Source organism: Aulonocara stuartgranti (assembly GCF_965226115.1).
Source record: "Aulonocara stuartgranti genome assembly, chromosome: 9".
Taxonomy (NCBI): Eukaryota; Metazoa; Chordata; class Actinopteri; order Cichliformes; family Cichlidae; genus Aulonocara; species Aulonocara stuartgranti.
Genome location: NC_138960.1, coordinates 923,299 through 937,367, shown reverse-complemented (window position 1 = coordinate 937,367; position 14,069 = coordinate 923,299). Strand labels below are relative to the sequence as shown.

At 38.9% G+C, this 14,069-nt stretch overlaps 1 protein-coding gene and 1 long non-coding RNA gene across 2 annotated transcripts in view; one reads left to right on the top strand and one right to left on the bottom strand.

Annotated features, from left to right (window-relative positions):
• reck (reversion-inducing-cysteine-rich protein with kazal motifs) overlaps nt 1-14,069 on the top strand; it is a 101,364-nt gene that overhangs the window by 15,418 nt on the left and 71,877 nt on the right. Inside the window, exon 2 of the mRNA XM_082545773.1 lies at nt 13,340-13,398. Coding sequence (XP_082401899.1) covers nt 13,340-13,398 — 59 coding nt within the window. The remainder of the gene's footprint in view (nt 1-13,339; nt 13,399-14,069) is intronic.
• LOC309713904 lies at nt 129-730 on the bottom strand. Its single transcript, XR_014278728.1, has 2 exons — nt 331-730; nt 129-237 (listed from the first exon to the last, which is right to left on the bottom strand). It is a non-coding gene; the product is annotated as an uncharacterized lncRNA (long non-coding RNA).

Genomic DNA, 14,069 nt, shown 5'->3' with positions numbered 1-14,069 from the left:
TACACACATGATACACTCAAAAAGCAATGTATTAGACATTATGTTACGTAAGGCCCAAAATGGCCTCCGTACAAGAAAGTAGTAGCTCTAATATTGACCAGTAACGAACCACCACACGCACACTGTAATGGGTTACACAAGATTTATTTGTTCTTTCTCCGGGTAAAACTACTGGCTGAAGACACAACTCTGGCCAGGAATCCAAGGCCCAAAGCCACCGCGGTCAGGGTTGTTAGCCTGGTTACAAACAGGGGAAAGGTGGTCACTTGGAAGAACAAGCAGCCAAAACGTATCAATCCTGCAGCTTCCTCAAAAAGGCTTGCCACCCACCTTTTCAGGCCTGACTTCGTTCGAGGCTGGGTCTCCACATCACATCCTGGGAGCTGGAACTTCCCCAAAACTGGTCCAGTTTCCTTGTCAGGGGCACAGAGAGTCTCCAGTCCAGTGTTTGTTTTCCTGCCTTCCAGCACATCCACTCACATCCCAATAAGAATGAGTCCTCCCTCCAACATCCTCAGTTTATTTTAAAAGCAAAACCAGGCCAGGTTAAAAATCTTTTCCATTAAAATGTGCACACTTCATCCTGGATCTTCGAAGCTTCCCTGCTTCACCAGTGTCCTACAAAAAAAAAACAACGACAACCCCTACTTCCTCTTTCCTCTCCCCTTTATAGAGAAGGGCTCCAATCCTCCCCAATCAGCTGCTCCCTGTATTAAACTCCAAATAGCTGGCAGCTGGACTAGAGTAGAATCTCCACTCCCACATGGGTGTGGCCCACACCTCGCATCAAACACAAAAAACACCAAAGCATGCAATTAATACAAAACAAAATCTAAAGAAATGCCAACCCAAAAGCTTAGTGGGGATTCTCTCCATCCTTTTCCACCATGCTATACTCTGTAACAATTACTCATTACTTTAATTTATAGTAATGCAGTAGGTTATTTAATTATTTACTTGAAAAAGTAATTTGTTACACTACTCAACGCATTGCTTTGATTTTACTTACGATTTTAAACTTTAGGGATGTAAAAACATTTACTGGTATAAATGGATGCTACAGATACAGCTCCTTTGAAATGACAGACTCACGCTACCCTCCTATCATACTGACTTTATTTTCTCTGTAGACAGTGTGTACATATTAAGGGTGTAAAACTATTGCAGTGTGAACTCGTGCTTTTAGATATAGAAACTGTAGTAAGAGAGAGCGAGACAGGAATGATTTCAGCTGGATTTTTATTCTTATTTCCACATATAAGGAGACATATTTGGACTTACATGTGTGCAAACATTGTCAGTTATGAAGTTTAACATATGTAGATACTTACACCCTCTGAGTGACGATTACAGTAATGCAGATGTTCAAACCCAAACAAACTAACTTTGTCTCACTGAGAAAACAAACTGAAAACCTGCAGATGAAGAAATTGACCTACAGGCAGAACTGCAGTAGCACTTTCAGTAAATCTATGACATTTTGCAAACATCTGTACATTTTGTTCACAATGTTCTCAGGAACATTAATGAAATAACAGTGTATACCTGTTTCACATTTTCACTGCCTAACATCTACTCCTACTAGCAGCGAGTGAGAGATCAAATGAGTATTATTTAGTATGATGAATTAATACTGAGCCAGCTGAATTTAGCTTTCTGGTGTGTCCCTTCATAACAGTCCCAGGTTCTCGTGTTGCCTACCCTGGTTCAGAATGATTATTACTAACACAGGCATGGTGCTAAGAATAAAACAGGCCCGTGTGCATGTTCAAACATTTTGTATACACCTTTGTTTTTGTGCAGAATAAGAAAGTTGAATGAATAAATTCATCCAATTCTGTTGTTTGAGGAGGCAGACGTTTTCTCCAAGCTAATCTAGAAGTACATTTCTATATTGAGTAATACACAAACCATTTTTTAAATTCCACCTCATGAGGATATTTTTTTTTCCAATGCATTGGGCAGGAAGGAATATGATGCATTTGCTTCCATGTGTGGGCTGCAGCAAACACAATCATGTGGAAAGGTCTTTACGTATCCTCTGCCAGAACCTCTGCACAGGCATACGGGACCACATAGCATGCATGTAGTTCTCAGTGGAAATGCCTGAGCATATGCTTGACTCTGCGTGCCTCACATCCTTTCTTCTGTGTAGTGTGCTCCATGGACAGTTTTGTATTGTATGAGTTGTAAGTTCAGGCTTTTAGTCATTTTGAAGATGTTTAAGCCTCTTTGTGTCCAAAGGTTTGATCTGGATTGATTGATTGATTGATTGATTGGTAATTTATTTCAACATGTGAACAATATACAAGTACATTTAGAAAAGAAATAAGAGAGAAAAAAAATACTATACAAATTACATACAAAAAAACATTCTGATTAATTTACATGTTGAAAGGGAGTGGGAAGAAGTATACACTTATTTAATCCCACCCCTTTGCCATAAATTATCAGTGAATATTTAGTCAGCTTCCTTACTGATATAATTTGTAATAAAAATAGTGAACAGATTTCTGATATACTATATACTATAATATCACATCATGAATTTTTTGTTTGTTTTTAAATAGAGACATTCACTTAATTTAAATATTTTCCTTTTCTTTATAGATCGAGAAGATCATATTTTTATAACTCTTTTTGAACAGTTTTATGTTTGGACATTGCTTTAATTCCATATTCAGTTTGTTCCATAGTTTCACTCCTTGAACAGAAACACAAAAGCCTTTTCTTGTAGTACGTACCTTCATTGTTTTGAAGTTACAAAAACCCCTTAAATTATAACTTCCTTCTTTCAAAAAAAACATACTCTGAATATTACCTGGCAGTTCTTTATTTTTTGCTTTGAATAGAATTTGTGCTGTTTGGAATTTCACTATATCGTCAATTTTCAATATTTCAGACTGCAAAAATAGTGAGTTTGTATGTTCCCTATAACCTGCATTGTGGATGATTCGAATTGCTTTCTTTTGAAGAGTAAAAAGTGAATGTAATGTGGTTTTATAGTTATTGCCCCAGACCTCTGCACAATAGCTTAAGTATGGTGAAACCAGTGAACAGTAGAGAATATGAAGTGATGTTCTGTCGAATACCTGTTTTGCCTTGTTTAGTACTGCAATGCTTCGTGATACTTTGGAATGAATATATCTTACGTGAGCTCTCCAGTTAAGTTTTTCATCTATTATTACCCCCAGAAATTTATTTTCACTGACTCTTTCAATATCAACACCATTTATTTGAATCTTTGCATTTGTATTTAAACTACTATTTCCAAATAACATCAGTTTAGATTTATTCAAATTTAATGATAATTTGTTTTTATCAAGCCAGAACTTCACTTTACTTATTTAATATCCTCCAATAAATTCTGCAGATCATCACCAGAGCAAAAAATGTTTGTATCGTCAGCAAAGAGAACCATTTTTAATACAAGTTGAAGAATTTTGGACCCAAAACTGACCCTTGGGGTACACCACAAGCAATGTCCATACATAAGGAGCAACCACCATTTATTTTCACAAACTGCTTTCTGTCACTTAAATAACTCCGGACCCAATCTAAAACTACCCCTCTGACACCATAACGTTCCAGTTTTCTTATTAATATATCATGATCTATAGTGTCAAATGCCTTTGTCAAGTCTCTGAATAACCCAGCCACATATTGCTTTTTGTCTATGGAATTTGTGATGTATTCTATTGAATCTAATAGTGCCGATGATGTTGATCTGCTTGATCTGAATCCGTACTGACTCTCAGTGAGTAGTTTATGTTTATCTATAAATTTTTCCAGTCTGTTTTTAAACAGTTTTTCAAGAACTTTTGAGAATTGAGGTAGTAAAGCGACAGGCCTGTAGTTTGTGAAATGGTGTTTGTTTCCAGATTTGTATAGAGGTATAACTTTTGCTATTTTCATTCTGTCTGGAAATCGACCAGTTTGAAATGATAAATTACAGATGTATGTAAATGGTTTTATAACAGCCTCAATGACTCTTTTAACCACTATCATATCAATATCATTACAATCCAAAGATTTGTGATTTTTACATTTTTTGACAATTTCAAGAACTTCATTTTCATCAACGGCTGTGAGAAACATAGAATATGGATTTCTGTCAATCAGTGTATCGGGTTTTTCCTGTGCTTTCCCAGGATGAGTGATTGTTCTTGCTAAATTTGGTCCAGCAGTTACAAAGAATTCATTGAGACTATTTGCCACAACATCCATATTGTATTCTTCATGGTCATTACAAATGAAATACTTGGGATAGTTCTTTTGTCCAGTCCCACATTTTATAACACTGTTCAGGATTTCCCATAATCTTTTATTATTATTTCTATTTATATCTAATTGCTTCTGTTGGATTGTAATGTTATTTTATGCCATGTTATACCCCGAATTAAAGATTGTGAATTATTATGTAGTTTAGTTTGCATTTTCCTCCTGAATTAGAAGAAGCTGATAACTATTACATTAGCTAAACTGATTTGCATTACATTAAACTGCTGACTTGTTGTGAATGAATGACATTGTTTTATGATGCATTATACTGCTGAGTTATAAGAAATACTGTTCGCAGAGAGTTATTGTCTTATTTGTCTGATTAGAAGAGAACAGAATATGCTGGAGTTTTCTGCCCCATCTCAGCAGGAGCAGATAAACAGGGAGCCAAGGTCGTAGCTTAGACGCCGTGTGAGAGAAAGCATGCGAATGTTTAGGCTTTTTATGATAAGGTGGAGGCACCAGACGCTATAAAAGTTTGAGCAATGCTCCACCATTTTGAGATCAGAGGCTGTCTGCATACAGTGTCCATCTCCCACGCGTGTGATCATTAAAATCATCGTTTGACTCAACCCGGCCGGACCAGTGTTGTTATTGTGGTTTTTTCTCTTGTTTCCATCCCCAATTTTGAACTCGTAACAGTTCTTATAGTATTCCATTTTACTAAATCTAAGTATATTAGTTAACCTATTTTTATATCTTTTGTATCTGATTTCAGCATCTTTAGTTCTCGTTCTTAAGAACTCTCTGTATAGAGCATTTTTCTTTATACATGCATTTTGCAGACCTTTTGTTATCCATGGACAGTCCATATATTTCTGTTTCCTACTATATTGCTTTATTGGACAGTTGGTATTGTACAGTAATGTAAATATTCTAAGGAATTTATTATAAGCACTATTAACGTCCTGTTCCTGATATACTTCACCCCAGTTTTCCTTCAATAAATCTTTTTTAAATGCATTCATTCTTTCTTCTGTTCTTACTCGTCTGTACTCTTTTTTACTGTCCATTTTATTGATCTTGTAATTCCTATCATAGATTGTAAAAATTGGCAGATGGTCACTTATGTCGTTAATCAGGAGTCCACTTACAGTCTTATTTTCAATGTCATTTGTAAAAATGTTGTCTATGAGAGTTGCACAATGTGATGTAATCCTGGTAGGTCTAGTAATTTTAGGGAATAGGTTCATACAGTGCATTGTGTTTATAAATTCCTCAGTGGTTTTATGTTTATTTGGGTTTAGCAAATCAATATTGAAGTCTCCACAAATGAAAACTTTTTTGCGAGCTATTTCAATAAATGTTTCTTCTATCCAGTCTTTAAATGTCTCAATACTACTACCTGGAGCTCTGTATATACAGCTAATGATTACATTTTTACTTTTTTTCTTTACAAATTTCAACTGTAATACATTCTAGTACATTATCAATCACCATCGTCATCTTTTCCACCACATTAAATTTCAAGGATTTGTCCACATACAAGGCCACTCCTCCTCCTCCTTTGTTTCGCCTAGTTATAAATGTGAATTCATAACCCTCCAGTTCAAAGTCTGTTCCTTTTTCCATATTGATCCAAGTTTCTGATAAGGCAATGACACTAAATGGATGTGAAAACTGGTTAAGATATTCTTTGATATGACTAAAATTAGCATAGAGACTTCTACAGTTAAAGTGGATAATTGATAATTTATTCTCAGTTTTAATCCTCTGATTGTAGTCTTTATTTGTATAGTAGCAGCAATTGTTATTGTTAGATGAGAAAAAGTTGTTGTCTGGATCTATTTCATATTCCAAGTCGTGTGTATTGTGATCCATATAGTTAAATGTTTTCAGTTCCAATTGATCATATTCTGCAACTGTCTGACTGATGCAGCTGATTCTTCCAGATGTATCTGAGTTCTTCCTTCCAGTGTGTGTCATAAGTGAGTGTGTGGTTGTCTGTTACCTTGTTTGCCGTCCAGATCGTGTTGCTCACTGATATTTGTCGAGATCCGCCATATTTTTAATGGTCAGAACTTTGGCTTCCTCTGGTGATCCGTTTAGTTTAATGAATATTTTGCAGTTCGTCGTCCAAGTGCCTTGGATTTTTCCCAGCTTCTTAAGGTGTCGCGCTTTTTTGGCTATTTCAGCGTTGTGTTTGGTTAGATGTTCATTGATAAAGACATTAGATCCTTTTAATTTTCTTCCTTGTTTCAGCAGCGTAATCTTGTGCTTTCGATTTACAAACCTTAATATAATAGCCGGTATGTTGCCGTTCCTCCTGGGAAGAGGGTGGCATGCTTCGACAGAGTTACAGTCCAGGGCAATCCCTTTGGACCGCAGGAAAGCAGCCACCTGTTGTTCCGTGGAGCTAATGTCAAGCTCTCCAGGTTCCTCATTGCTGTCAGCGGTCACCGCCTGAGCGTATGACCGGGGTTTAATATGGAGCCCAGTGATGATGACGTCGTTTATCCTGGAGTATTGTTCCAGGTCAGCGACCTTACTTTCCAGGTATGCAATCTTTTTATCTTTTTCGGCATTTTGGATGCGGAGGAGCTTTACCTCCTCCACAATTTCAATGATATTTTTCTGCTGCAACCTGATAGTAGAAATTTCCTCCATTATGAAGTCAAGGGACTTTTTAATGTCCTCGACTTCCTCAGCTGTCGGTGTCCTCTTCGGCCCCATTTTATCTGGTTACCCTGGTAGCAGGTTCAGTCAGCTGATTCCTCAGTCAGCTGTTAGCCTGGTAACGTGTTGGCTAGCCTGCAATTACCTCGTTAAAATGGATGGAAAAGATCTCGCTACCACTTTGTGGTTGGGAGGAAGATTGAATCATCATTTTTATTAATAACGTATACATTTGTTGTAACTATTACCCAAGTAGGTATTTCTAAGTTGAATTGACTGGGGTTAAATCCAGCTGATCACAGGCTGTGCACAGAAAACCTGCTGGATAGAAATGACTGTGAGTTGTGACTCTTTCCCCACACTGAGACACCATAATAAGACACTTTGTAAGCCATATAGGACAACTTTCTGTGGTAAAAACAAACTTTTACGCTTCATATTTCAATTATACGAACTTTAGATTCTAATCGTATCACAGTTAGTCGACTAAAACTCAAACTTAAAGAATTTAGATGCCTGAAGTAGTCAGATGTAAAAGTATTTGGACAAACACACTTTTGTAATTTTAAATCAAAAGGGTTGCAATAACACACACACACATACACAGACACGCACAGCTTGGTCTTCATGCAGATCTCACACCTCGTGCTCCTCTGTCCCATATCTGTGGCATTTACGTATTATTTGGCTGCAGCACTTGCTTCAGTACTTGCTAGAGCAGGTCACCTACTAACTTGAAGGCTGGTGGTTTGATCCCAGTCTGCATGCCTGGATTGCTGGTGTGAATGGGTGAATGTGCAAGTTGTGTAAAGCACTTTGAGAAAAGCACCATATAAGAACCAGTCCATTTACTTGGAGAGTTCAGGTTTCAAAAACCAGTTTCAGGCTTTATTGTTGGTTTTAATGAAGGTTTTTGTTTTTATTTTTTGTAATTCATATTTACAGAGCTTGTGTGCGATACTGTGATCTTAGTTGGTGTGAGGGAGAATTGTGTTTTAGCCATATTACAGTCCTAATGATTTCACACAGCAGAACAGTCATTCTCTCTGTTTTTGTAAATATTATATTTAGTATTTTTCCTTTATTGGATAGAGACAGCAAAGAGGAGAGAGAAAGAGGGAGACGTGCAGTAAAGGTCATCTTTAGTAGTTACGTATGTATGGAAACAATAGCAGTGTGTTTAAAATAATAATCATAAAATAAATAAGGAAACTTCATGGGAAGAAGATACATTATTGGCTGAAAATCCTTTTTACACAGTTTATTTTAAATGGCAACTATTTTGAGTAAAGACTATAACAAATATAGAATAAATATTAAACAAGGACAAAAGCGATGATAATCATACCTTAGTTTTATATTTGGTTACAACCTGATTTTTTTATTCAATCAGGAATAACATAATAATCTCAAAGCAGCTATAAATCTGTGCCTGAGCTGAAGTAGGCACTTTGCCCTTCTCCAGCTGAGGACCATGGCCTCAGACTCTTGTCTTCACACTAGGGTGGGGTCTGCTGCAGTGTGGGTTGGAGGCCCCCACCCGATGAAGCCAACAGAACCACATCATCTGCAGATAAGAGGAGGTTCTGTGCAGTTAACTTTCTTTTTCTGAATGAAGTTGATATGCTACAGCAGCGGTCCTCAACCCCCGGGCCTCGGACCGGTACAGGTCCGTGAGTCGTTTGGTACCGGGCCGCGAGAGTTGAGGCTCAGGTGTGAAATGTCTGGTTTTCAGGGTTTTATCGGTTTTCAGCGTTATTTTGTTATCGTTTTGATCGTTAACTCGGTTTTCCTGGGTCTTTTCACGTGTGTTATGAATAAATCTTCTTTTTTTGGTACCAGTACCGGTTTTATTTTGTTGTATTTATCCGCGACACCTTAAAGGCCAGTCCGTGAAAATATTGTCGGGCATAAACCGGTCCGTGGCGCAAAAAAGGTTGGGGACCGCTGTGCTACAGTGTATTTTATTCCAACTGCTATTGAAGTGAACAGTGTGGCTCTGTGGAGGACTCTGGTTCCTGTGTGGATGCGAAGCTCAAATTGGGCCACCGCTTAACAGCCAGCCATCAGCCCTTCCCAGTCCCTCCAGTTATTACATCACCTGCCATTGTTTGCAAAATCTGTGTGTGTGTGTGAACAAGAGTTTATTTGTTCTGAGGTCATTAGGCCAAACTGTGGACGCAGCTTTAGAAATACTGAGAGGACGTATAACATCAAATGTACACATTCAAAGAGAGAAACAGTTACTGTCCAGTAAACCTAAAGGACACTTCATCATCATCATCATCATTTCAGGACAGCCACATAAATCACACTTTAGGCAAGGCAAGTTTATTTGTATAGCACAATTCAACAACAAGGTGATTCAAAGTGCTTTACAGAGACATTAGAAACAAAAACAAATAAAAAGCATGATTTAAAATTGAATAAAACAAGCAAACAAAAACTAATTAACAAACAAACAAAACAGTATATAAAATCAAAACAGATAAAATCAGAACAGTAGATAAAATCAGTAGTTAAATGTAAGTTTTGAAATTTAAGCTTAAAGTGTGGATTTGGTGCTTTATTCAAATGCAGCTGAGAACAGGTGAGTCTTCAACCTGGATTTAAATAAACTGAGTGTTTCAGCTGATCTGAGGCTTTCTGGGAGTTTGTTCCAGATATAAGGAGCATAAAAGCTGAATGCAGCTTCTCCGTGTCTGGTTCTGACTCTGGGAACTGATAAAAGACCGGATCCAGATGACCTGAGGGATCTGGATGGTTCATACTGGGTCAGGAGGTCATTGATGTATTTTGGTCCTAAACCATTCAGAGCTTTATAGGCCAGCATCAGAACTTTAAAGTCTATCCTCTGACGGACAGGCAGCCAGTGTAAGGACCTCAGAGCTGGACTTATGTGGTCCACTTTTTTGGTCTTAGTGAGGACTCGAGCAGCAGAGTTCTGAATGAGCTGTAGTTGTCTGACTGATTTTTTAGGTAGACCTGTAAAGATGCTGTTACAGTAATCAAGCCTGCTAAAGATGAATGCATGGACTAGTTTTTCCAGGTCCTGTTGAGACATCAGATCTTTTATCCTTGAAATATTCTTGAGGTGATAGTAAGCTGACTTTGTTATTGTCTTAATGTGTTTTTCTAAGTTTAGGTCTGCATCCATCACTACACCCAAATTTCTCGCCTGGTTTGTGGTTTTTAGATGTATAGATTGAAGTTCTCTGGTGACCTGTAATCGTTTTTCTTTGGCGCCAAAGACTATTACCTCAGTTTGTTTTTGTTTAGCTGGAGAAAATTGTGGCACAACCAGTCATTGATTTCCTCAATGCATTTACCAAGAGCCTGTACAGGGCCTCGGTCTCCTGGTGACATTGTGATATATATTTGTGTGTCATCTGCATAGCTGTGATAGTTTATTTTGTTGTTGTTTATAATCTGTGCCAGTGGGAGCATGTAGATGTTAAACAGAGGGGGTCCCAAGATGGAACCTTGGGGAACTCCACATGTGATACTTGTCTGTTCAGATGTGAAGTTACCTATTGATACAAAGTATTTCCTGTTTTCTACGTATGTTTTGAACCAGTTTAGTACAGTTCCTGAAAGACCTGTCCAGTTCTCCAGTCGTTTGAGTAATATGTTGTGGTCAACTGTATCAAATGCTGCACTGAGATCCAGTAAAACTAGGACTGACATTTTTCCACTGTCTGCATTCAGACATATGTCATTAAACACTTTGGTCAGAGCGGTTTCAGTGCTGTGGTTCTGTCTAAAACCTGACTGGAAGGCATCGTAGCAATTATTCTGTTTTAAGAAGTAATTGAGCTGTTGAGAAACTGCTTTTTCAATGATCTTACTTAAAAACGGGAGATTTGAGATCGGCCTGTAGTTGTTCATTTGTGTCTTGTCAAGATTGTCCTTTTTCAGTATAGGTTTGATTACAGCAGTTTTTAGTGATTCTGGAAACACACCTGATAATAAAGAAAAGTTGACGATCTGTAACAGGTCTGACTCTAAAGTCTTTGAGACCTTTTTGAAAAAACTTGTTGGCAGGACATCTAAACAGCAAGAGGAGGAGTTCAGTTGACCTAAGATGTCCTCCAGGTCTTTGCTGTTAATAGGTTGAAACTGTTTGATGGTGTTTAAACAGTTTTTTGGTGGACACAGTACATATCCTGGATCTGCTGTTGATGTACCAATTGCTTGTCTAATTTTTTGGATTTTTTCTGTGAAGAATTTGGCAAAGTCATTGCAGGCCATGGTCGAATGAAGTTCAGCTGCCACTGACACAGGAGGGTTTGTTAGCCTGTCAACTGTAGAAAATAAGACCCGAGCATTATGGCTGTTTTTAGTGATGATGTCAGAGAAGTAGGACCTCCTTGCATTCCTCAGTTGTAAATTATAATTGTGAAGTTTCTCTTTATAGATGTCATAATGAACCTGGAGGTTTGTTTTTCTCCATCTGCGCTCAGCTTTCCTACACTCTCTTTTTTCATTTTTCACCAGTGTGGAGTTTCTCCATGGAGACTTCTTCCTTCCAGAGATAACCTTCACCTTAATGGGAGCAATTGTGTCCATTACATTTAACATGTTAGCATTGAAGCTATTGACGAGGTCATTGACTGACCCTCTGGACAGGTCAGGTGTTAATGGGAAGACCTGGTTAAAGATCTCACTACTGTCTTCAGTTATACACCTTTTTGTGATCACTGCTGTTGATATATTTGTGTGGGCTGAGATTTTACTTTCAAAGAAAACACAGTAATGATCAGACAGGCCCACATCAGACACAGTAACCTCTGAAATGCTCAGGCCCTTGGAGATCACTTTACCATGAAGGTTGCAATTTTTAGGCTACAGCGCAGGTTTGAACTTTACTCAGCAGGCTCTCCACATCACACACTCACAGCACAGCTCCTCTTTAGACACAAGTGTAAAAGACCCGCACACACAAAGCTACAGATCATTTGTTTCACGTCTGTCAGCACACTCACTTTCTTTCACATCTCATCATGCCTGCCAACAGTGGTCATTAAGGAGGGCGCAACAAAAGGAAGCTACTGGCTGGTGCAGGGGTGTACGCGGATTGAAAGACCAAACAAGGCCATGGATACAACAGAATGTACTTCTCATCGTGTTTTAAACACATGCAGTGTGTAGCGTCACACACAGGCTGTGATGAATGCAGTGTCAGTACCCCCCGGTTACTATAGTTCAGCTGTGAGGCAAGTACTTAGCTGAGTGATACACATGAAAGCTTTCAGCCATGTGTGTAGACAAGATGGGTTTGTTTTTACACAGCACTGGAAATAATTTTCTCACTTTTAGTGTCATTTTTGCACTTTGAAGTCTGTAAAAGAAATGAAATGATTTGAATAATATGCTGTGGCCTTCATGTACGTCAGATCTCATCTGAACTGAGCACCTGCACAAACACACTGCACTAACTCATGTAATCCCAACTCTTTCAGGCAAAAGTATTTTTGGACAAGATACTGAAACATAAATTACTGTCCTCCTAGCAACTGCCAAACCCAGACTCATACGTCAGATGGGAAAGGGTGATCGGTCACTCTGTTATTCTCGAGAGCACAGTGGCCACGCGCTTTATTCCACTGAACCTGATGCGTTGATGGGCTTAGCGATGTAAGGGTTGGATGCAACTGGAAACCAGTTCCAAGCAAAAGTTCCGAAGCACACTTAAATACTCACATCAGTGCATAGTGGCGTCTGCTTCATCTCAACCAACCAGTTTAATGTATTTGCATAGCATGAAGGTTAGTGCAACAAAGTCACTCTGAGTTTGGAAAGGACGTGTCAGAAGACGTCATCGTCTCATGTGGATCCAGTTGAATCTATTGTACTAACATAGACCGCTGTCAACCACTTTCATGTAATCCAACAAATAGTAGAGCTTCCCTTTGTTCACATTCAGGACTCTTTGTCAAAGTAGGTCAGTTTTGTTTTTTTGAGTTTGTTCTCTTTGCTTTTGCGTTTGGTTGTTTTAACAGTCCACGTGCTTCTTTAACTTGCTTGGTACCATCGTAGCATTAAGCAAACTGTACTGACAAAGACCTCACTGGGGCTAGGTGCTGTTGGCATCCCAGTTCAAGCTATCAGGCAGGTAACTCTCACAAGTGCTGTCAGTTTATCTTCTTAGGTTGGTGGTTTGTGTAATCATCTGTTCTCCCTGTTATTAAGCTGCTCAGTGTCATTCGAGGGCTTTAATATATCACACTCTCATAAATCCTGACATCCAGTAACTATGCTGACTAACTTGGCTCAACTGGCATTACCCCAGTACAGTTGGAAAAATAATGCCATCAAATCCCTGGATTTGCCTCCAGCCACAGCAGTGTGATTTGACATCATGTGAGAGCCGTAGCTCTGGGTGAACCAAACACTGATGGCGATGCTCTAACTGACTCTAACTTGATGCTTCTGTCTGCAGATCCCTCCTGTTGCCACCATGCTGCCGAATTCTCACCTTGCAGAGAAGCTTGTGGCCAGGTATGAACATACACATTCACAAACACATAGATGCTTGTTTCATGGCTGTGTCCATTTATGTATTTGCCCTCAGAGAGCCTCCAATGAGAGGTTTTCAACCAAGTAAATGTGCTACCTGCAGTCCTCCAAAACCCCAACAGCATGTAGCTCAGCTGGGCGTAGGTCAAATGCTGATTGGCTTACGAATGACCCAGACCAGGTAAAGGATTATCATGCCCCTCCCAGACAGCACCAGTTGGACCACACACTTTGGACACTGCCTCCATTTGGCAAGAGATGCTCTCTGCAGTTAGACGGGCTTTCATTTGCTCCCTAAGGTCATCTAACGCACTACCAGTGGAACACCATGTTGATCCCACAACAAGCCTTACTCACATCAAATCAGATTGTCTTTGAAGCTATCAACTTCAGTCTCAACTTTTTTTAACTGACAGAAGGTGACGCTCGCTCTCCATCCTCATGTCAGTGAAAGAGCACTAAAGGAAATGTGAGAGAGGCTTTTGCATCAGAGCAAAAAGCAGCTGAGTGTTACAGTTTTATTGCTGCACTTTAAGGAGGTGCTTGGGAAATTGTGGGTGAGGGGTGAGAAGGGGTGATGGTTTCAAGAGAGATGCCGAGTAGACCTTACTGTGATCTTATTGACCAGCAAGTGAAAGTTGAAAACCAGTAAA